Raw genomic sequence first — 23,355 nt, forward strand, 5'->3', positions numbered from 1 at the left:
TATTTCGAAAGCCTCCAGTAAAACCTCTCACACTGAAGACTGTCTCACAGAGAAGTGAGTTTCAGGGACCCCTGGGGTAGCTAGAGTCTCAGCACAGAAGCCAGGTCCCACAGCAACTCCAAACCTACCCTTGTGAAAGCAGCACGCTTCATGGATGGCATCTTACCAATCTATACAGCCAATCTCTATCACTGTGACCCTTGCAGAGATGGGATGAAATGGTTAAGGAACCAGCATTGTGCCAGCGTGCCTTCCTCCAGGGCATGGGCAGTGCCAAGCAAGGCTGCCAGGGAGAGCTGCAGAGCCATCAGGTGACCTGAGTCTGGATTTCGGATCAGGGATGCCTCTCAGGTGCAGCTCAAGTTCTTGGGCCTCCCAAGGGCTGCAGAAGGCAGCCAGGGATTCTGAGACTCTTCCTGTCACCAACCACAGACAGGTTTTCTCAGACTTAAAGTTCTTGAGCAGTTCTTCTAAGGCAGAGAACTTCTTCCAGATGTAGGCTACCAGATGCTGTGGCCAACATGTCCTTCCACCATCATGTCTCTTCACTACCCCACTCCCTCTGCACCTCACACACGCACACACTCACTCAGTGCCGGGGAACTGCACTAAATCTTCCTCTATATCCTCATTTCATCTCCCACATCAATACTGGGAAGGTATAAGTTACCCCCATTTTAAAGACTAGTAAACTGAGACACTCAAAGAGTTTACCTGCCTTGCCATGAAGGAGCACACAAGAGAGAAAGAGATCTTATGTGTACCATGCAACTTCTCAGCTTGTGCTTCTCAAGTCAGATTCTCTGCGGACAGGAGCCCACCACCTGTTCCCTCTGCTCCTGCCTCTTATGTGAATACGGTGCTTTTCCACAAGATTCCAAAACCTCTCGGTTTTGTTACCCTTGATCTTCTCTACCCCAGTGAAGATCAATGTTACCCTTGATCTTCTCTACCTCAGTGGCTCAGGCCAGCGTGGTCCAGGAAACACCTCTAGGAGCGGCCATTAGAGCCTGAGGGCTGTGGAAATGGCAGCCTTGGTTCTGTCAGTGAGCAAGCTGTGAGGTCCAGTGACTAGAGGAACAGAGCGGGCCAACTGTGTGGACTTTTCCTCTGCCCACCCTAAGTGCCCCACTTCCTGCCCTCTCCACTCTATAAATAATCCTGGTCATGGCATCAGCAGAAAGGCAGCCAGGTGGGTGTGAAACAAGGCTTGTGGAAAAGATGACTTCTCAAAGTAAATTAAAGCTCCCATTCCGATCAAGGGATAGCACGTCACATTCTCCCGGGAGCACTGTTCTTGGCTGAAAACAGGCCCACCTGGACTTGCAGGCTGGGCCAGCTCCACTAAGAAAGATGCAAGGCCAAGAGGGAAGCAAGCACATGAACAACAACAAGGGGGAAAAAAATCAAAGAAGCTAGTTCCCCCACCCCCCAGCCCCGTCCCTTTTAGTCCACCCTCCTCCTAATGCATACCCCCATATAATGTACCAGCCTGGCTGGAGCAACTGAAGGGAATGAGAAAGTTAAGAGCTAAGAGATCAGGAGAGAGCAGTCCTTCCCACACCCAGGCCCCTGATCAGCCTGCACCAGGAAGGAGAGTAAGGACACAAAAGAGGGAGGGAAAAGAAAAAAACAAGGACCAAGTTGTACCTCATGACTCCACACCCAGCAACTAAACAGCAAGTCATGAGGGAAGGAGAGAAGCCAGGGGAGGGAAGATGAAGTCAGGTCACAGCCCTGCTGGAATGTGCCCAGGTCTATCCCACCCCAGCCACACTGGGCCAGCCAGGAAAGCCCTTCCCTAGTCATGTTTTGGAAAAAAAGAATTGTTCAAGGTCAGATCCTTTTCTATTCAAAGCCTGCTTTCCTCTTAGTCTGCACCAGGCTGAAGGCTCATCCCTCTCCAACAGCCTTCCTTGATTTACTCAAAAACAATAAACCTTTTCTAGCAGTTCTCCTACGTAGGGGTACCACTCTGCACCCATTCTCTGGGACCCCACCCAGGAGGCTTAGAAATTAACTGGCCCAGCCAGCTACAGCAGATGGTCAGCCCTGGGGCCTGACTTCTAGATGATCCGTGGCCCAAACAGGAAAAGGTGCTCCAAGTCTTAGGTCTTTTATTTGTTTGGTTGGTTTGGTTTTCAAGGCAGGGTTTCTCTGTGTGCTGGCCTGGAATCCAGAGATCTACACATCTCTGCCTCTCAAATGCTGGCATTTACGGCAAATCTTAGGTCTTGATCTTAACCCTACAAAGGGCAAACTTGACAAAATAAATGTTTAACCTCCTACACTCACAGCCAGGTTTTGGAGTCTCTGGCCTTTGAATCCAGCATTGGGGAGGCAGAGACAGTAAAATCTCTGAGTTCAAAGGCAGCCTGGTCTACATAGCATGTTCCAGGGCAGCCAGAGCTACATAGAAAGACCCTGTCTTAAAACAAAACAAAACAAGAACCCCTCCTATCCTTTCTATAGAAAATATTCTGGAGAATTGAAGGGTATTATAACTATGCCACTGTGTCACTGATCCAAGCTGATCCAAGTGTTCCCTTCCTTTACTCTGAGGTGGCCCAGTGCTCTCTATCCTAGACACAGAGTCAGGGAGTATGACTACATGGTGATGAGCATCCCTGAACATTCAAAAGGCAGGTGTCCTGTGTAACTCCTGGGAACACTGGGGCATCTCCCTTCAATCCTGCCTTGGAAGAAAACACCTCACCTTGCTGCCTCTACAAGGTGAGACCGCCTCTCCACTCCCCTACAGGGCAGGCACCTCTTTGACAAAAGGAAGGCAGACCCTAGAGTCTTGAAATTTCCCTTCTTGAATTCCCACAGCCTCAGAATCCCATTCTGAACTTTCCTTGGCCATGTACTACTGACGCTTGGTCAGTAGATCAACTCCAACAGGCCTTCCAGGCCCACCAGGCTGCTTGGGAGACAGTCAAGAGGCCAGAGGGCTGAATGAGAAGTAACAACTACTATGTCGGTTTGTGTCCTTGAGTGGGAAGACGGGGTTCAGACATCCCAACCAGCCCCGCCCAGTTAGGCCTTCAACCGTCCTGTGCCCGCTCCCAGCGCCCCAGACTCACTGCGTGTGCTGGGCGCGGCCTGCGCGAAAGACCTCGTCCAGAGCTACGGTTGCCCGGCCTAGAAACTTGTCCACACCGATGAGCGAGCGGTGCATGGTGGTAAGCACGAGTTCGCAGGCGGCGTTGGGACCGGAGGCCCAGGGCGCAGGGCCCGCATCTGTCTCCTGTGCCCGCAGGAGGCCGTCCAGGGCGCCGGGCGGCAGCTCGAACGAACACTCTTCGCACCATTCCGGGCAGCCTTGCGTCTTCTCCACCACCGAGGTGCTGTACTTCTCTCGGCCCACCTGGATCACCGTGTACGCGTCGCTGGTGCTGCCGGCGCCCGAGCTCTTGCCCCTCAACCCGCTGGCCCGCAGCACGGTCACCTGGACGTGCGTGGGCAGCCAGCGGGAGGACCCGGCCGCCGGTTCATCGTCCCGCACCAGGGCCATGGTGGACCCTGGGACCCAGTGATAGACGTGGCAGCCGCGGGATGCTGTCAGGAGCCGGCTCCCCGCGCCGCCTGCAGCGTACGGACCGCCGCAGCTGCGGGATGGCCTGGGCCGAGCGGGCCGCCGCCTCCCCGCCGCCCCGCCTCCCGGGCGGCCGGCCGCCCCGCGACGTCACGCCCCGCCCAGGCCCGGCCAGGCCCCGCCCCAAGTTCCACCAGCGTATAGCTGCCTAAGAGCTAAAGAAACCCAAAGAGGGGCGCGGCCTCTGCAAAGATGTGGGCGGGGCTTTCTCATTGGCCCAGCCCCTCTGGGGGAACCTCAAGCTCGAGCTGCGGTACAAAAAGGTGACCCGCGCAGAAGGGGCGTGGCCTCTGCTTGTGTTGGAGGAGAGGCTTGAGATCTGGCCACGCCTTAATCACGACCGGATTCGCTTGAGCACATTGCAGAGCAGCAAAGGAAGAAATGGAGGGGGCTACGAGCGAAGGCAGCTAGCAGCCTCTGCAGAGAGGTGGGCGTGGTTGCCACCATGGCCCCGCCCCGTTTAGGCAGCGACTCGGTGCTAGAGAGCCGGACTTTTGCATACTATCCACTGCGCTCTACCTGGGCAGTTTCAGGTTCTTCCCCCTCAACCTCCTCTACTCTTGAAAACCGTTGCCACTTCCAAGATCCATTACGCTCAGCGTGCGTTTGAGGGTAGATGCCTACTCTAGAGATCCCCTAAATCGCACATTCGCTCCCATTTTCAACTCTCAGCTCCATATATGTGATGACCTGGATCAGCCCCCTAGGTGCTGAGAAGTCACTGGAGTGGGATTTCAAACAACTGTTCTTTTTCTGTTTTGGTTCTCCCCCCGCCCCCCCCTTTTTTTTTTTTGAAACGGGGTCTCTTAGGTAGTTCTGGCTCTCCCTCCTGGAACTCGCTATGTAGATTAGGCCTCGAATTTCTAAAGATTTCTGCCTCTACTGAATGCTGGAATTAGACAGGCTCCACCAGGACAAGAGTTTTTGTTTAGTTTTGTTTTTTCTTTCTTTTTGAGCTGTTTTGATTTTTTTTTTTTTTTTTTAAGATCAAGGGCTCACAAGTTAGCTTTGCACGTCCCCTAACTCATGCCTACTGGCTTTAAAACTTTTGTGTGACACAGTGTGGTAGTGCACACCTTTAATCCCAGCACTTGCACTTGGGAAGCAGAGGGGGGAAGATCTTTTTAAGTTTGAGGCCAGCCTGGTCTACATATTAAGTTCCAGGCCAGCCAAGACTGAGTGGTAACACTTTTTCGAAAAAAAAAAAAAAACTCAAAAAAACAAAAAACAAAAAAACATTAGGCTTATATACAAACAAGGCAGACAGGGCCTTGTTTGTAGTAGACAAGCATTCTACCACAAGGCTAATTTTCAACCTCTAAACCCATTCTTACAAGCCTACTGTGCACTGTGTTCTGAGAACTGCCAGCACACTTGGTTCGTTGCAAAGATAATGGTTAATAATTATGGATGCTGAATTTTAGCAGGACTTGGCCAAGGACTGACTCATGAGCTGTCTGTGCATGACCTCACCTATTCTTCAGAGCACCCTGTATGTGAATTCCCAGAATGCAGAATTATAGGTTAGACAAATTTACCTAAAATGCATAACAAAGAAGCCGAGTAGCACAGCCTGTAATCCCAGGATTCTGAAGGCAAATTCAAGGCCAGCCTGGGCTACGTGGTGAGCCTTTACTTTCTTCTGTTAACTTTCAGAGCCTACCCTTAGATTTTGTTTTTTCTTTTTTCATTTTTCAAGACAGATCCTCTCTGTGTAACCTTGGATGTTGTGGAACTCTCTGCAGACCAGGCTGGCCTTGACTGAGATCCGCCTGCCTCTGCCTCCCAGTCCTGGGATTAAAGGCGTGTACCACCACTGTCGGGCTTAGAATACTTTTCAATAATGTTTACATATATGCTCAGGACAAAAAACAAAACGGTAGGCGACAAGGTTACTCCATTGCCCCCAAACCTGAGGACTTGAGTTTGACCCTCAGGGCCTACATGATAGGCGAGCGCTGACTCCAGCAATTCGTTCTCAAACCCCAACGCGTGCACTGCAGCACACTTCCTCCCGCAAAAAATAGTGATAAAATTGAGAAGCATCAGGAGGGGAGAAGGGAGAGACTCCAAAAGCCCTCCCTTCCTAGATGCCGGTATATATCTATTACTTTATTCTGTCTGTCTGTCTGTCTGTCTGTCTGTCTGTCTGTCTGTCTGTCTGTCGGGGGTGTCAGAGAGCAATCCATGGGCCTCAGTTCTCACAGGATCACATCAGGTCATTAGGCTCCCTGGCAACCACCTGCTTTACCTGCTGAGCTTTCTTATCTGATTATACCTACTTTTAAATTTCTTTTTTTTTTTAAGATTTACTTTATTTATATGAGTACACTGTAGCTAGCTCCAGACACACAAGAGGACATCTGATCCCATTACAGATGGTTGTGAGCCACCATGTGGTTGCTGGGAATTGAACTCAGGATCTCTGGAAGAGAAGTCGATGCTCTTAACTACTGAGCCATCTCTCCAGCCCTACTTTTAAATTTCTGTTTGAGCCAGGGTCTTACCATGTAACCCTGACTGGCCTCAAACGCACAGGGATCAGCCTGCCTCTGCCTCCCAAGTGCTGCTAGTATTCGTCATCATTTTGGGCTCTTTATTAACTTATTTTTGAGACAGGGTCTGGGTAGCCCAGGCTGGCCTTGAAATCACCATAGACCGGCCTTGAACTCCCGGATCCTCCGGCCTTTCCCTTCAGAATTCTGGGATTCCAGATCAGCACCACTGTGCCTATCTTCAATCTAAACACACTTACTTTCGTTTCTTGTAAATGGTGCCAGCACCTCCAGTTGTAGTCTGGAGATAAACCCCAAGCTTTCTCTCAGGCTTTTTATAACTGGGCCACACACCTCTGAGTATACACCCCGTAAAGACATTTGTGTTTCCAGGCCTTGGGGTTGGCTGCACTTAGCTGTATAAACTGCTTCTGTGGCTAGATCTAAATTTGGCGCTGGCCATTAGCTCACACCCACTCTCCGTCCTCTGTCCTACTGTGGGCCTTCCCTCATTGGGAGGTTCACAGGGACACCCTTTCTTTCTTAGGTAGCGTCCAAATCTCCACTTCCTAGGCTGCACCCTCCACTGGGAAGTCAGCACACCAGGGAAAGGAGACTCTTGAGAGAACTCCAGCACAGCCCATCTGGTCAGCCTCCCACAATAGGGTGTGTCATCTCTGTCACATTTTAGATTCTCCTAGACAGACTGCACCAAGTCTGCTAGCCCTCAAGCTTCCTGGAATTCCTCCTCCACCTCCACCTTTCATCTCGCAGTGAGAACACTGGAAGTACAAATGTGTGCTTTGTACACACCCGGCTTTATGTGGGGTGTGGGGAGATTCAAACTCGGGGTCTCTCCACTGTTGTGTTGAGGTGGACTGCTGCATGCTGTGCCTAAAGTCCTGGATTCCATCTCCAACACTATATAAAGTAGGGCTGGGAGAACACTCCCTTATTCCTGGCCATTGGGAGAGAGAAGCCGGAAGATCAAAAGAGGCCATCCTTGGCTACACACTGAATTTACGTCCAATCTAAGCTACATGAGACCTTGTCTCAAAAAAAAAATTGTTATTTGGAAAATAAGGAAAATAAAGGAAAGAGAAAACACCGCCAGCACTACGTTCGTTGTCATTCTAATCTTTACGCTCTATCTGCAAATAATTTGAGGGCCTCGGAGAGTAAAGGTTAAACCTGCGGGGTTGGGACTCTACTGTCATTATCTTCTTTGCCCACCCCCCAAGTGAGGTAGGTGCTTCTGCTCCCCTCCATTCACGGAGGAGAAAACCCAAGCAGAGAGCCTAGGCTGTTTCTCTGAAGTCACCAACAGAAAACTACAAATGAAATTGAATAATAGTTTCAGTAACTTTTTTAAATGTAACTTCTTTTAATTGTCATTTCACACTTTCTGCAGCTGCCTGCCACCCTCCCCTTCCCTTCGATGACCACTTTTGTAGGCTACAGGGGACCAGGGAACAAAGCCTGCGGGGGTGGGGGGTGGGTGGGGTACAACAGCCCAGTCAGGTGGTAGGAGGACAAGCAGCTACAATTACAAATTTATCACAACAAGTAATGTTGAAGCCTGGGAGAGCTGCAGAGTGGGGAGGCCTGTGCCTGTTTGCCAGGGTTCATTTGGCAGTGATCTTGCTCTGAAGATGGTACTCCTTCAGCCTGAGCGAGTTGATATTGATGAAGCCGGTGGCATCAATGGGCTCATGGTCGCCCTGCATGTTCATGCTCACCAGCTCTTCATTGTATAGTGAGAGTGGAGACTCCCAGCAGAGGATGTAAACTGGCCCTTGAAGACAGATACCTGCTCCTTCCCTTCCACCCGCTCCTGGGACTTCTCAATGTAGTGGTGAACAAATTCACATTTAGGGCTGTGCCAGAAATCCGTGTATATAAGCTCTACAAATTTGAGGCCCAGGCCATGCTTGATTTTGCATAATTCCCAATCCATGGTGAAGGCCTCTATATCTAAATGAGTGTGGTAAAGGATGGCCCCTGCTGGAGTCTTGTAGATACTCCGGGACTTGATTAATGAAGTGGTTCTTCACGATGTTAATGCGACCCACTCCGTGCTTGCCCGCAACTTTGTTCAGATACATGAAGAGATCTGAGGACGTGCTGTGGGTAGTGCCATCTTTGATGTTGGTCACCTTCACAGGACCCCTTTTTTGAATTCTATCTCAAGGACAACTGGGCTGTTGGGTGCTTTGGCAGGTCCTGAGTTTTTGTGTAGAGGTCTGGAGGTGCTTGGTTCTTGGGTTTTCCAGGATTCCAGCCTTGTAGCTGATGTGCATAAGGTTCTCATCCATGCTCCAGGAGTTCTTGGGGGTGACAAGGATGGGGATTCCATGTTGCTTTGCGTACTCCATCAAATCATTTTGGCCCTTGAGCCTGTTGTAAAACTCAGGCATCCTTCAGGGGGCGATGACCTTAATCTGGGGTGCCAATGAGTAGCAGGTGAGTTCAAAGCAGACCTGGTTGCTCCCCTTTCCCGTGGAGCCTTGAGACATACTTGGCCTCTTCGCAGTGGGCAATTTCCACCTGTCTGCAAGCTATGCAAGGTCTGGCAAGAGAGGTACCCAGGAGACAGCAATCCTCATAGAGTGCACTGGACTGTACAGCAGGCCAGATGAACTCTTCCACAAACTCTGTGCTTACATCCACAATGAACACCTTTAGAGACCCAAGCTTCAGCTCCTTCTTCCTGGCTTCCTCAAAGTCTTCCTTTTGGCCAATGTTGGCCAGTTAGGCGATGACATCATAGCCTTGTTCCTTCAGCCACTGTACAGGACCACCATTGTAGTCCAGAACCACAGAGCCCTTGCTGAGTGTCTTGTCTTGGATTGGTACAGGTACAGGTTCCTGGGGTCCGTAGTCTGTCTTCCTGGCCGGGATGAACCACTCAGTGAGCCCAGGCGGCAGTGGCAGACAGGGGAGCAGTGAGTTACTATAATTTTATTGCCTGTGGCACTCTACCCTCAAAATGGCTGCCGACCATCTAAATGCTACAAACTTTTGGAGGTTTTAGTTGTTTTGTTTTGTTTTTTTCTTTTTTCTTTTTTTTCTTTCTTTCTTTTTTTTTTTTTTTTTTTTGGAGCTGGGGACCGAACCCAGGGCCTTGTGCTTGCTAGGCAAGCGCTCTACCACTGAGCTAAATCCCCGACCCCTTAGTTGTTTTGTTTTAATTGTCTGAATAAGGTCCAGTATCCCACGCATTTTACTCAATGTCCTATTGCTGAAGAAACACTAAGGCAACTCTACTAAAGGGAAGCATTTGATTGGGGCTTGCTATAGTTCCAGAGGTTGTCCTTCATCATCATGGTGGGAGCACGGCAGCATACAAGTGGGCATGGTGCTGGAGGAGCTGAGATATGAAAGGGTTAGCAGACTTGCCCACAGTTACAAACTCAGAAGTCTCCATGGCACTCCCTCAACTGAACCCAGAATCTCCCAATGGCCAGTTCTCTCTCTCTCTCTCTCTCTCTCTCTCTCTCTCTCTCTCTCTCTCTCTCCTCTCTCTCTCTCTCTGGTGAATTGCTAAGTTCCCATTTTTTTAACAGTAGGTTCTATTTTAAATGAAAGGTTCTTTATTAACCTTCAACTACCATGAGTTTGCCAGGCTCCATTAAGAATCTGTCTCATGCTGGCTGGTTCTCTAAGAGAGCTGCCCCCTATCTCTTGCCCTCTTCCTCCCCCACCCCCCAGTAACAGGAAGACTCCAGGAAAGGGCGAAGAGAACGCAGGTGTACTACCCCACTTCTTGCTCTCCTTCCTCCTGCCCTGACCTAAGCAGTTGGCAAGTTGAGACTTCCTGCTGGCCAGGACTACAGCCCTAAGAAGCCATGAACCCTGGCTGTGCTCACCTGGTGAGGCTCTTGACCCTAGGAGAAAAGTCTGCCAACTTGCTGTCTGTGGCCTGGCAAGAGGGGACCCTCAGATATGGAGAGAGGCATGGTGCCTCTTCCTCTAGATTAGAAGTTGAGACCACGCAGCACACCCAGGGCAGGCACAGAGAAATCACCCATCCCTGGAGGGTGGAAACAGGACGAGCAGGGGTTGTTTTGCAATAGGGGGAAATAAGAATGTCCTCAGGAGCAAAGGTCTGAGGAATGCCAGAAAAGCACAGGAACAACCGGGACAAGCTCCAGGTGCCTTGAGCACGGCAGTGGAGCCAGAAGCAAATCTCAGGAGCACTGGGCTATTAAAAAAAGCCCACGTGTCTATAAAGTTATCGGTAAATACTTGGAAGAATAAACAAGGACAAACTATGGCGTCCAAGTGTCCTGTGCTCTGCACTGCTGCATTTCACACAGGGTGGTTACTTTCTTTCTTTGTTGAGTGGTTGTTTGTTTGTTTGCACAGTTTTACTCTGTTGCCCAGGCTGGCCTGGAACTTACTCTTCCTGCCTCTGCCTTCTGAGTGCTGGGGCACAGATGTATGCCACCATACCCAACAGGATTTAGGATTTTCTTTTTCTTTTCTCTCTCTTTCTCCCTTTCTTTCTTTCTTTTTTTTTTTTTTTTTTTTTGGTTCTTTTTTTCGGAGCTGGGGATCGAACCCAGGGCCTTGCGCTTCCTAGGCAAGCGCTCTACCACTGAGCTAAATCCCCAACCCCTCTTTCTTTCTTTCTTTCTTTCTTTCTTTCTTTCTTTCTTTCTTTCTTCCTTTTGTTTTTTGTTTGTTTGTTTGTTTTGTTTTTTGAGATATGGTTTCTCTGTGTAGCCCTGGATGTCCTCGAACTCATGACAGCGGATATCTTTTTCTGTCTGCTTATAAAGGAAAAAAAAAAAAACACACACACACACACAAAAACTACAATGAGTCTATTCCCAGCTACAGGATGTGCTGCCTGGTGGTCAGCTCTGACTCATGATAGTTTAGACATAACAGTTCATACTGACCTTTGATTTGGTGGGTCCTATGTAAAGCTTTGTGGAATTTCTTTTTTTTTTTTTTTTGGTTCTTTTTTTTTTTTTTTTTTTTCGGAGCTGGGGACCGAACCCAGGGCCTTGCGCTTCCTAGGTAAGCGCTCTACCACTGAGCTAAATCCCCAGCCCCAACCCCGGAATTTCTTAAGATTAGCAAACCTCATACAGAACATACAGGACAAAACTGGGTGTGTGGTCAGCATGTCCTTTGGCCATCACTTCTCTGTGTCAATGACTGACAGGCATGTTACAGCAACAACAAAGAATAGCTGACAGACATAAAACGCAGTGACTTCAGCTATTCTGGGGCCGTCAAACCAGAACACTCTATAGACCAGGCTGGCCTCAAACTCAGATCTGCCGGCCTCTGCCTCCAGAATGCTGGGATCAAAGGTATGCTCCATCACCGCCTGATGATTTAAAATTATTTCACAATTAGAAAAAATTCCTAAAAGTATTATTCAGACCTGGGAGTCTCTGCAGCTGTGCTCTGGGAAAGGAAGTAGGTGTGCCCTGGTAGAAGCGGTTCCCAAAAGGAATGGGAAGAGGGCCAGAAAGCCGCAGAGGACTCCACATCGCCCCCTTGTGGTAAGGGGAGGACCTCAGAGGGAAGAGCAGGATCTGAGAGGTTATTTCCCCACCAGTGAAATGAGCCAATTCAAGCCAGATTAGCATATATTAGAGGCAGATTTATTGAAACTGTTCTCTGGCTCCAAGGATTGAGGCCAGGGGAGTCTCAGGGCGGGTTGTGGGAGGGGGAAGAGAAGGGAGAAGAGAAGAGAGAGGAGAGGGAGGGGGAGGGGGGAAGGAAAGAGAGAGGGTAACCAAAATGTCTGCATTATATAGGGAGGAGCCTCTAGGGGAAGAGCAGCCCAGCCCCTGGGCTGGAGAGTTCTAAATCGGCGGCAGGGTATGCCTGGTAGGGGCTGAGGGATGCTGGGAGAACCTGGAGGTCAGGTCTGTTTTGAAAAGTAAAATATGCACCTCAGGTCCTTGTCTCGGAGTCTAAAACCAAACAGAATCCCCTCTAAGCAAGGCACACTGGTGGGATTTTTTTGTCGAGGATAGGGAGGCAAACAGTGTGTAAGCTTATACAAAACTGTTGGTCCTGGGATGAGGACAGGTCGGAGTGTGAAAGACCAACCTCAGAAAACTGAACTGAGCCAAGGGTTGCAGGAAATCCAAAGCAGCAGAAGACTTTGCAATAGGTTTCATTTCTCAAGGTGCAATAGGAGAGGTCCTGAGGGGCAGGGCTTAGATTTTGAGAGATAAACCCTCCTCCTCTTCCTTCCCCTCCTCTTTCTTCCTCCTCCTCCCTACATAGTTCAGTCAGGCCTCAAACTGTGAAGCCAAGGGTGACCTTGAATTTCTGTTCCCACCTTGCAACTGCTGGAATGAAAGGTGTGCACAACCACAAGAGACTTTAGACAGCCCCTCGGGGAAGGGAGTGGAGGTGACTCACCTTGTAACCCTTACTGCCCTGGAGCTCACTGACTGTGAAAACAGGCTGGCCTCTAAGTAACTTCCTAGCAAAATCCCATGGAGTGCTGGGATTTCCGGCATGGGTCACAAGCCCAGCTCTAACACAGACGTTTAAGGTATCTTTACTGTGTGTTGTACTTCATCAGATAAGTAGATTATCTCCCACCTGTGCTGACGTGCACACCGACACAGGTGTGCGCTCAAGTCCCCAATTCAGAGCAGCCTTTCCCACCCCTGTAATGGCTGAGATGCAGGAGTGGATGGTGGTCCTGGGATCCAGAGGGTTATCAGTAAGCACCGTGTGAAACCACAGCCAGATCCACGAACAAGAGAGAGAGAGAGACTCCTGACTCCAATACCCTAGAGAGAAACACGAGGAAAGAACCTCTTGGTTATACAGTGGGGGATTTTAGCCAGATGTGCAGCTGTCAGGATAGAATAATCAGGCAGGGGCTGGGGGTGTACCTTGGTTGGAAGAGCACGAGCCCAGCATGCAAGTAGTCCTGGATTCAATGCCCTGTGTGAATCCATAACATTAGTGCATGCCTGTAATCCCAACACGCTGGGTGAGGAAGCAGGTGGATTTGAAATTCGAGTTTGTCCTCAGCTACATAGTGACTGAGACTGGCTTGGGCTACATAAAGCCCAGTTCAAATCGGCGGTGGCGGCGTCATCATCACATTATCATCATGAAACCTCAGAAGTAACCATTCTGTCCCCACGTTAGGACCTCTAAAAGGGCTTGTAGGAGGGACAGAGATCCTTGTGCTCCCAGATAAGCACTAGGGGAACCTAGAATGTTAGCAAACAGGTTTGTTCCTTCAAGGACAGAATCCCATACCTGTTATGTGCCCAGAAGGCTGGGAGCATGCTAGCCCGGTGACCTCTGCCATATCTGTATGGACAGAGACACACTGTTTTTCTCACTCTGTAGAACTTAGCCTTATGAACTTCACAAAGAGTCTCAATGTAGTCACGCCAAACCTTTATTGAACTTGCTTTATTGTGCACATTGGATTGAGTTAATAATCATCAGGGAAGTTTTCACCAAATTGTGCTGTGCTTGAATATGCCTAAAATAAACCAGTCAGGGTCAGACTCCTGGAGTTTGAGCCAATGCTGGCTACCTAATTGTGATGAAACGAACAGCCTTCTTGACTCCCTCCACAGTCACTCTGCAGTAGCTCTGTGGTAGAATGCTTGCCTGGTATTCACAGAGTCCTGGATTCAATCCTCAGTATAGGAATAAACTGCCAAAGACTTCTCAAAAAGCAGACAGGTATCATCTGTGTGGTAAGGGCAATGTCACAGCCAAGCACAGTGCCTGAGTCACGCCCTCCCACACAGATGCTAACATGGCTGCAGCAAGCATCTAATAGCCAGTCAGGAGGAGGAGAAGCCCAGGGGAGCCACAAGCACCACAGAGGAGCAGCAGGCACACAAGGAAGGGCAATAGAAGGCAGCAATATTCAGGAGCACCTAGAATGCCTCTCCGATGGAGGGACACTGGCCACTTTTCTTCCAGTAAACATCAGTGAAGCCATAAACCCATTCCTAATGGGAAATTCAAAAAGGTTTATGTAGTTGCTATATTCCAAGAAATATATTGACAGTAACAGTTTAAAAAGAGTCCACGAATTTGAAGGAGAGCAGAGGAGGGTACACGGTTGGGCTTAGTGAGAGGAGAGAGAGGAGAGATGCTGTAATTAAATTAAAATCTCAAAGAAAAATTTAAAAATGCATCAAGGCTAAAGTATACACTGTGGTAAAATGTCTTCCCCGTATCCACAAAACCCAGGGTTCTATTTCCTAAAGGAAAGTAAAATAGAAATAAAACATGGGGGCTGGTGAGATGGCTCATCAGTCATGAGCCTTGGTTGTTCTTCCAGAGGTCCTGAGTTCAATTCCAGCAACCACGTGGTGGCTCACAGCCATCTGTAAGGGGATCCGATGCCCTCTTCTGGCATATGGATGCATATGTAGCAGAACACTCACGCAATAAATAAATTTAAAAATAAAATAAAACATGGGGTGCTGGTAAGGGCTTATTTCAATTTTCCTTTTCTTGTCTTTTGTTTGATTTTCGAGACAGAGTCCTCATGCTCCATCGTTTGTTTGTTTGGTTTTTTTTTTTCCTTTTGAGATAAGGTTTCAGTATGTAGCCCAGGCTGGCCTCAAACCTGATTCTCCTGCCCCCGGCCCCTAGTGCTAGGATTATAAACATGTGCTACAGCAATCAGCTAAATAAAACACATTTGAATATTTTATTGTAAAAGTAGCTTTTATTTAAGCCTGAAGTCACTGTCATCTCCAATGCTTACTGCCTTAGTCTGCTAACCTATGCCTAGTCCTGGAAGCTTCCAGCCTCTGTACAACCTAATCTAGGCCTAGAATGTTCTCAGCCTCTCACTCACCCTTTCTCGTTCTTTCAGAACTCTGGTTGGCTGGTTCAACTCAGCAGTCCTGGCTCAAATTCCTCTCCAAGTTGTTCTCTCTCTCTCTCTCTCTCTCTCTCTCTCTCTCTCTCTCCCTCCCTCCTTCCCTCCCTCCCTCCCCCCTCTCTCTCTTCCTTCCTTCCTTCCTTTCTTTCTTTCTTTCTTTTTTTTTTTAAAGATTTAATCATTTATTATTTATAAGTACACTGTAGCTGTCTTCAGATACACCAGAAGAGGGCATGGGATCTCTTTACAGATGGTTGTGAGCCACCATGTGGTTGCTGGGAATTGAACTCAGGACCTCTGGAAGAGTAGTCGGGTGCTCTTAACCGCTGAGCCATCTCTCCAGCCCTCTTTCTTTCTTTCTTTCTTTCTTTCTTTCTTTCTTTCTTTCTCTCTGCCTCTCCTCCTGAATTGCTCTGCTTGGCCTCATACTAACTTTGGCAATATGTTCTAATCTTCTGGCTCCTTCTCATTCTCTGCTCATCTGTCTTCATCTGTGTCTAACTTGTTCTCTCTTCAGCCTGTCTCAGTAAAACGTTCTCTCTCTCTCTCTCTCTCTCTCTCTCTCTCTCTCTCTCTCTCTCTCTCTCTGCACTGCTCCTCAGTTAGCTTCCCTTTCCTCTCTCTTCTCATGAGAGTTGGGCATAGCCTAGTCTGTAAAATCTTTCTCTGGTTCATCACTTTGACTGACACTCAATTATATATCACTTTCAAACATGGCTGCTTCTTTCTACAAGCTACCTTTACCTTCATTGTCTGGGATTAAAGGTGTCTGCTCAGGCTTAGCCACTCTATAACACAAACGCGGGTTTCATGGTAACAAGAAACTTAATGTTAGTTTCTTAATGTGTTTACTGCTCAATCACTTAAAATACCACAAACTTAGTGCTGGGTTGGAGGGAGGGCAGGGCGCAGAGGCAGACAAATCTCCATGAATTTAAGGCCAGCCTGGTCTACAAAGTGAGTTTAGTATATCCAGGGCTATTTAGGGAGACCCTGTCTAAAAAAAAAAGAAAAGAAAGAAAAAAAATACCACAAAATTATTTTCTTCTTCTGAAGTCTGGAACTGAAAATCTAGAATTCGTTCCATTGGGCCCAAGTCAGTGTAGGCAGGGTTAGGTCTATTGGGAGACTCTGGGGAGGGTCTGTTTGCCTTTTATTTATGATCCTTTCTTCAGCTCCTCCAGATGCCCTGTGTCTATTTTCCATCCTTTATTTCCTTGGTCAAATCTCCCCTTTCCTTTAAAGTGCTTACTTTAGTTATTACGAGGGAAGGGAAGGGGATGCATACCACGGCACACTTGTGGGGGACGGCTTTCCAGAGTTGGTTCCCTCCCTCCATCTTTATGTAGGCTCCAGGGATTGAACTCAGATTACCAAGCTTATACGGCAAGAGTCTGTACCCACTGAAGCATCTGCTCTGCCCTCCCTCTTCCTATAATAAAGGTGCTAGAAATTACTTTTAAGGGCAATTCATAATAACCAGTTTGATGAGGTCTAGAGCGGGCTTCTGAGCTTGCTGGTGGAGAATTATCTTGACTGAGTTCATTGAAGTGGGGTCTATCCACTGCAGGGTGCGTCATTTCTTGGTTGGGATCCTGGACTATATAAATAAAGAACGCAGCTGAGCAGCTGCAGGCATTCCTAGCTCTCTGCTTCCTGACTGTAGATGCTATGTGATGGTCTTAGGGTTTATACTGCTTCAAAGAAACGCTATGACCAAGAAGCAAATTGGAGAGGAAAAGGTTTATTCAGCTTACATTTCCACATTTCTGTTCATCACCAAAGGAAGTCAGGACTGGAACCTGAGGCCAGAGTGGATGCAGAGGCCATGGAGGGGTGCTGCTCACTTGCTTACTCCTCAGGGCTTGCTCAGCCTGCCTTCTTACAGAACCCAGGACCACCAACCCACATGGGCTGGGCCTTACCCAACTCATCACTAATTGGGAATTGCCTTACAACTGGGTCTCATGGAGGTATTCCTCAACTGAGGCGCCTTTCTAGCTTGACTCTAGTTTGTGTCAAGTTGGCCAGGATGGTGACCAACTGCTTAAACATGTGCATTCTCCACTTCCCACCATGAGCTCTACTCCTCAGTGTGAGCCAGGGAAACCCTTTTCTCCTTCGAGTTGTTTTTGTCACAGCATTTTATCACGAAACATGGAAAGAAACTAGGACAAAAATGCAGCAAGTTTCTGACTCAAACAAGCCATAGAAACGAGCAAAAAACCCTCTCTGCTGGCTCCTTAATTAAAAGCACTTGTTGCTATTCAAAAGGACCCAGGTTCAGTTCCAAGCCCCCTTATAGTGTCCCACAGTTACCTGTAACTCCAGTTCCTGAAGATCTGACCCCTTCTGCCCTCCTCCTGCACAGGCACACACATTGTGAACATATATATGTGTAGATATATGTGTAGGCAAACTCTCACACACATAAAATAATAATGAGCCTTAAAAAAAAACCTCCTATGTTGTCAAGATCCAAAATGGTTTCCCAGGAGATCTCTCATCTAATCAGCCCTGAGAGCTGAGCAGCAGCAGAGAAAAGCAGGTTAAGAGGTACCGCGAGGAAGGTGAGCAACAAAACCAGAAATTAGGGCAGTGCACAGAATGACTGATCCAGTTTTTCAACCTATCATTATCAGGAGAAATTAAAGAAAGGGAAAGACTACGCCAGATTAAACGAGATTTAAGAGCTGTAATTACTGAGTGCAATTTGTGTACTCCAATGCCAACAGGCTTGGAATAAAAGGACATTTTTGAGACCATTAGGGAAATTTGGACATGAGTAGAGAGTGTGAAGGAAGTGTTACTAGTCTTGTTCATTGTAGTAGGGGCAGTATCTGTGGAAGAAAATGGCCACCCACAGGAGAGATGCTAAGTCTAGATTTAGTTTCAGAATTCCTCAGGAGCAGTAAAAGCAACACAAAAAGGGACCAGCTCATAGAGTATGGAGTTTACCTGGTGGAGGGGAGATGATGATATCTATGGACAGGGAATCATCACCTGGGCTGGGGTAAGATTTCCTAGTGGCTTGGTTGTTTGGTGAATGGGGAATGGGGATCACCCATGATTCTGTAAGTAACCCATGCTCTGCAAGTCCGCTCAGTAAATTCATTATTCACCAATTGGGACTTTGGAGTTGTCAAACACTTGGTCTGCTATTTGTGGGTCTACTCAGGGGTGCATATTCTTTTTTGGGAGGAGTCTTCCCCAGGGAAAGCTCACACAATAAAACCCAGTCTGCCTCTAGTAACAATTGAACCCAACATATTGAAGACTCAATCCCCCCTACAGCAGGGCCCAGGACTAGGGCTTTGGAAAGTGGTCAGATCATAAAGGGTCTAATGTGCCCTGAGAACAGAGCCTTGGACAGTCTCATGCTGGATAAACTATTACCTCACAATAGTGATGCAGACTTAGGAGGTTGTGCCCAGCCAAGGGATGTTGATCCTTAGAAGGACTCTACCTCACCCTGAGCCTCTCTGTCTCTTTCTTTTTTTTATCTTTATTAACTTGAGTATTTCTTATTTACATTTCGATAGTTATTCCCTTTCCCGTTTTCTGGGCCAACATCCCCCTCCCCCTCCCCCTCCCCCTCCCCTGGCCACCAAGGTGACCAGCTTTACCCACCACACACCCCCTTCTGACCTAGAAATGGCGGAGCCAAGTGGCCATGGATGGAAACCTTCAAAAACATCAACCCAGAACAGTTTCCTCCTTTCCGTTGATTGTCTCGAGTATTTGTCATGATGATGATAAACTGACTCAGTCCCTGTTCTGTTTTAGAGATATGCTTGAATTGTTCCATAACTATTTTGAAATTCTTAGAGAGAGGTGTTCTATTGTATCTTATAACATTATTATAAAGTCCTCCAAGCCTTACTGTTAGAAAAAAAACCATTATGCTCTTTAAAAATATTTTTAAAGCTATGTGGTGTGATAGAGCACACCTTTAGCCCCAGAAGAGGCAGACAGAGCTGTGGAAGTTCAAGGTTAACCTGATCTCCATTGTGAGTTCTAGGCCAGCCAGGGCTACATAGTGAGACCATATTTAAAGAAGAGAAGGAGAGGGGTTGGGGATTTGGCTCAGTGGTAGAGCGGTTACCTAGGAAGCGCAAGGTCCTGGGTTCGGTCCCCAGCCCCGGGGGTGGGGGGGGGGAAGAGAAGGAGAAAGAGGAGGAGAGGGAGGAGGAGGGAAATATAAGTAAACGTGTGTGTACATGATGTCTTGGGAGGAAGAAGTTGAATGGAAGATAGGACCCTTTCCTGAGAAACAAACCAAACCAAAACCATGGCAGAGAGGCCAGTAAGCTACAGGGAGAAAACCCATCACTAGCAAATAAGACATAGAGGCCAGATTCTACAGTGGTTTCACAGAGGAGGCACAGTTTGGTTATGCCTGTATCCATTTATTTGCTGGCTATCTTTTCTAGAATTTTCCTGTCTTCATGAAGACTGCTTCCTAGCAGGATTTTTGCACCTGTTTATTGGGCTAAGCACAGATTTTGTTTATTTTGGCTGTATCCTCAATTCACCTTACTCCTCAAAGCTAATTTCGCTGAATATTTAATTCTAACATGGTAGTTATTTTCTTTTCATCCTTTGAGGATATTATTCTACTGTGGTCTGTTTACCCTTGCTGGTGAGAAACCTGTCAGCTCAGGAGTTGTTTCTGTGTAGATGATGTGACTTTCCTTTCTAATTGCCTGGGAAAAAAATCCTTTTTGTTGTAGAGATTTTCAAATGCCCTAAAGTAGAGAGAAGAATATAATGAATGTTTTTATTTCCGATATTTAGTTTCAAAAGTCGTCAACATTTATCTCTACTCTGCCCATCTCCCCACAGGCTTTTGTCTCCTGAGGCAAGGTTTCAAATAGCCCATGCTAGCCTCAAACCCCATATGTAATTGGGGATGACCCTATATTTCTTTCTTCCTTTTAAAAAAATTTTTGTTTAGTTTATTCTGTTTTTTGTTTTTTGTTTTTTTTCCAAGACAGGACTTCTCTGTGTAGCCCTGGCTGTCTGGAACTCACAGAGGTCCAGAGTAGTGGGATTAAAGGTGTGTGCTACCACTGCCCAGCTTGACCCTGTATTACTGATCCTTGTATCTTTATTTCCCAAGTGCTGGGATTGCAGACAAACACTGCCACGCCTGGTTTACAAATTTCTGGAACTCAAACCTAGGTCTTTGTGCATGCTAGCCAAGCTCTCTACCAAATGAGTGACAGCCCTAGGCCCCAGTGACATGGACTATCATGCACAAACCCAAAACTATGCCCTGTGCATGGTGGCATGCCCTGTAACCACCGTTCTCTAGTTGCTGAGCTAGGAAGATTGCTGGGAGTTCAAGATGGGAGCTCAGGATGGCCAGAGATGCATACATAGCCAGACCTTGGAAGAAACTAGACAGGGATGTGACTGTGTGGGAGCCAGTTGTCCTTCCTGAAGAGGGAAGTGAAAACCAAGGGTCCCTGCCTTTCAGGTTGGAGAGAGGAGTCCTGTTCCAGATGGAGGAGAAGATTACACACCACACGCGCACACACACACACACCACACACACACACACACACACACACACACACACACACACGCACACGCACACACACACACACACACACTTTTGTTGTTGTTTGGTTGGTTTTTGGGTTTTGGGTTTTTCTGTGTAGCCCTAGCTATCCTGGAACTCATGTTGTAGACCAGGCTGGCCTTAAGTTCGGAGTGCCTACTGGGATTGAAGGAGTGCAACACCACCTGCCACCTTACCTGGCTTTTTTTTTTTTTTAAAGACAAGGTGTAAACCAAATTGGCCTTGATTTTTTTTTTTCCTTTTCTTTTTTTTTCCGGAGCTGGGGACCGAACCCAGGGCCTTGCGCTTGCTAGGCAAGCGCTCTACCACTGAGCTAAATCCCCAACCCGATTTTTTATATATATATATTTTTTTTAAAAGATTTATTCGGGGTTTGGGGATTTAGCTCAGTGGTAGAGCGCTTGCCTAGGAAGCGCAAGGCCCTGGGTTCGGTCCCCAGCTCCGAAAAAAAGAACCAAAAAAAAAAAAAAAAGATTTATTCATTTAGTTTATGTATTTGAGTACACTGTTGATCTCTTCAGACACACCAGAAGAGGACATCAGGGGTTTGGGGATTTAGCTCAGTGGTAGAGCGCTTGCCTAGCAAGCACAAGGCCCTGGGTTCGGTCCCCAGCTCCAGAAAAAAAAAAAAAAAGAAGAGGGCATCAGATCTCATTACAGATGGTTGTGACCCACCATGTGGTTACTGGGAATTGAACTCAGGACCTCTAGGAAGAGCAGTCAATGCTCTTAACTGCTGAGCCATCTCTCCAGACCTGGCCTCGATTTTTGTTTGTTTGTTTGTTTGTTCGGTTGGCTGGTTTTGAGATAGGACCTCATTGTGTAAGCTATTGTACTGGAATTCACTATGTAGACCAGGCTAGCCATGTGCACTTACCACACCCAGCTTCACCTTGAATTTGAGACCCTCCTTCCTAGCCTGCCACATGTTGAGATTATAGGTGTGTGACATTGATATGTAGCTTTCTCAAGCTTTTTTTTTTTCTTTTTCCTTTCTTGAGACAACATTTCATGTAACCCAGGCTGGGTAAGGATGATCTTGAACTCCTGATCCTCCTGCTTCCTCCTCTAAGTTCTGAGAATATGAATAAACATCTCCAAGGCCAGCTTTTCATCCCGTGGTTATTCCGAACGTCGGACTCCACCTCCAAAGTACCAGATTCAGCTCAGCATCCGAGCTCCTTGAGGTCTACGCACCTTTTGCCCAAGTTCTCTCTGCATTTAGCTGAGTGCGCCCTCTGCTGCTCACATGCAGAACTCAAAACTATAAAGTCTGTGGGCATTAGCACAGGCAATAGCCGGCCTGAAGAGGGTTTGGGACTCCACCCCACCTCCCATTCCGTCTCTCCAGAAGAATAAAAATTCTTTGCTTTGGCCTGCAAGTCTTCACTAAGCTGCATGTGTACACTCTGAGGAAACAGACCCTCCCTCTTCCTCGGCTCCTGGTCGTCTCCTCTGCACCAAATTCTCCAGGCAGCATAGAGTTGCCCTCCTCCCTTGCTGTCCTCCCGGCTTACAGCTCACAGGCGCCTCCTTCCCTTGAGCTCAACCTACTGGAGTCACAGTGATTGCTGGGCGTTCAGGATTTAGAAAGAGATGGCCCTTCTGGGATGGATAAAGCGATTGCCAGTCACCAAGCCGGATTTCTGGAATTCACATGATATAAGGCAAGAACCAACTCCAGAAAGTTGTACATACAACTGTGAGAGGAGTGGGAGAGAGGAAAAGCAAATAAACATAATACGACTTTTTCAAAAAGAAAAAAGACAAGGCCCTTCTGATGGGACCACAGCATACGGCCACCAAGAGACATCTCTCCTTCTTGCTATGTAGCCCTGGGTGACCTGGGACTCACTATGTAGCCTAAACTGACCTTGAGTTTCAAAGGATCTTCCTGCTTCAGCTCCTGGGTGCTAGAATTCCAGGCTTGTGTTGGCATGGCCCTTAGGATCTATAACCTTATGAGGCTACCACTGCACAGAAGTCTATCAATAGCAGCATAGCCTCCTGTTTCACCCACTGCCAGCAACGAGTTTAATGTCAAGATTCTGCCACACAGGATAGATGAGATGGCTAGCAGGAAAAGGTGACTACCACCAAACATGATGACTTCAGTTCAATCCCCAAGATCCACAGAGTAGAAAGGAGAACTAACTTCCTCTAGTCTGACCTCCATATGCTGTGGTCCCATTCTGACAGGTACACACATACACATAAATAAATTAATGAAAAAAAAAACCATGGGAGCTGGAGAAATGGCTCAGAAATTAAGAGCACTGACTGCTCTTCCAAAGGTCCTGAGTTCAATTCCCAGCAACCACATGGTGGCTCACAACCATCTGTAATGGGATCTGATGACCTCTTCTGGTGTGTCTGAGGACAGCAACAGTATACACATATACATAAAAAATCGTGTGTGTGTTGTGTGTGTGTGTGTGTGTGTGTGTGTGTGTGTGTGTGTGTATGGAGAGAAAGAGAGAGAGAGACAGACAGACAGACAGACAGACCGACCAAGAGAGAGATTGGGTCAGGTACCCAGCATAACTACCTCTAATATATGTATTAAAGAAGGTATGTCTAAATTTTTTGTTTGTTTTTTCTTTTTTTCGGAGCTGGGGATTGAACTCAGGGCCTTGCACATGCTAGGCAAGCGCTCTACCACTGAGCTAAATCCCCAACCCCAAGAAGGTATGTCTAAACAGGAACGTTCATACACCCAAGCAGAGTGGGCTGGGAATAGTTAGTAGAGGGCTTACCCAGCAGGCTTAAGCCTTGGATTCCATCTCCAGTACCATGTAAACTAGGCATAACAGAGCAC

At 47.6% G+C, this 23,355-nt stretch overlaps 1 protein-coding gene and 1 pseudogene across 3 annotated transcripts in view; both read right to left on the reverse strand.

Moving 5' to 3' along the window:
* The window catches only part of Rab11fip5 (RAB11 family interacting protein 5), a 37,512-nt gene extending 33,824 nt beyond the window's left edge, over positions 1-3,688 (reverse strand). The window contains exon 1 of one of the 3 annotated variants that reach the window (NM_001399548.1): positions 3,087-3,624. In NM_001399548.1, the coding sequence (NP_001386477.1) occupies positions 3,087-3,517 (431 nt within the window). In that variant the 5' untranslated portion in view covers positions 3,518-3,624. Of the gene's footprint in view, positions 1-3,086 lie in introns of all 3 variants that reach the window. The other 2 variants (XM_039108722.2, XM_039108723.2) reach the window with 2 other exon arrangements.
* Positions 3,689-7,718: 4,030 nt separating this feature from the next.
* On the reverse strand, positions 7,719-22,476 carry Ass1-ps2 (argininosuccinate synthase 1, pseudogene 2; annotated as a pseudogene).
* Between the last annotated feature and the right edge of the window lie 879 nt (positions 22,477-23,355).

The sequence above is a fragment of the Rattus norvegicus genome, chromosome 4, assembly GCF_036323735.1.
Source record: "Rattus norvegicus strain BN/NHsdMcwi chromosome 4, GRCr8, whole genome shotgun sequence".
NCBI lineage: Eukaryota > Metazoa > Chordata > Mammalia > Rodentia > Muridae > Rattus > Rattus norvegicus.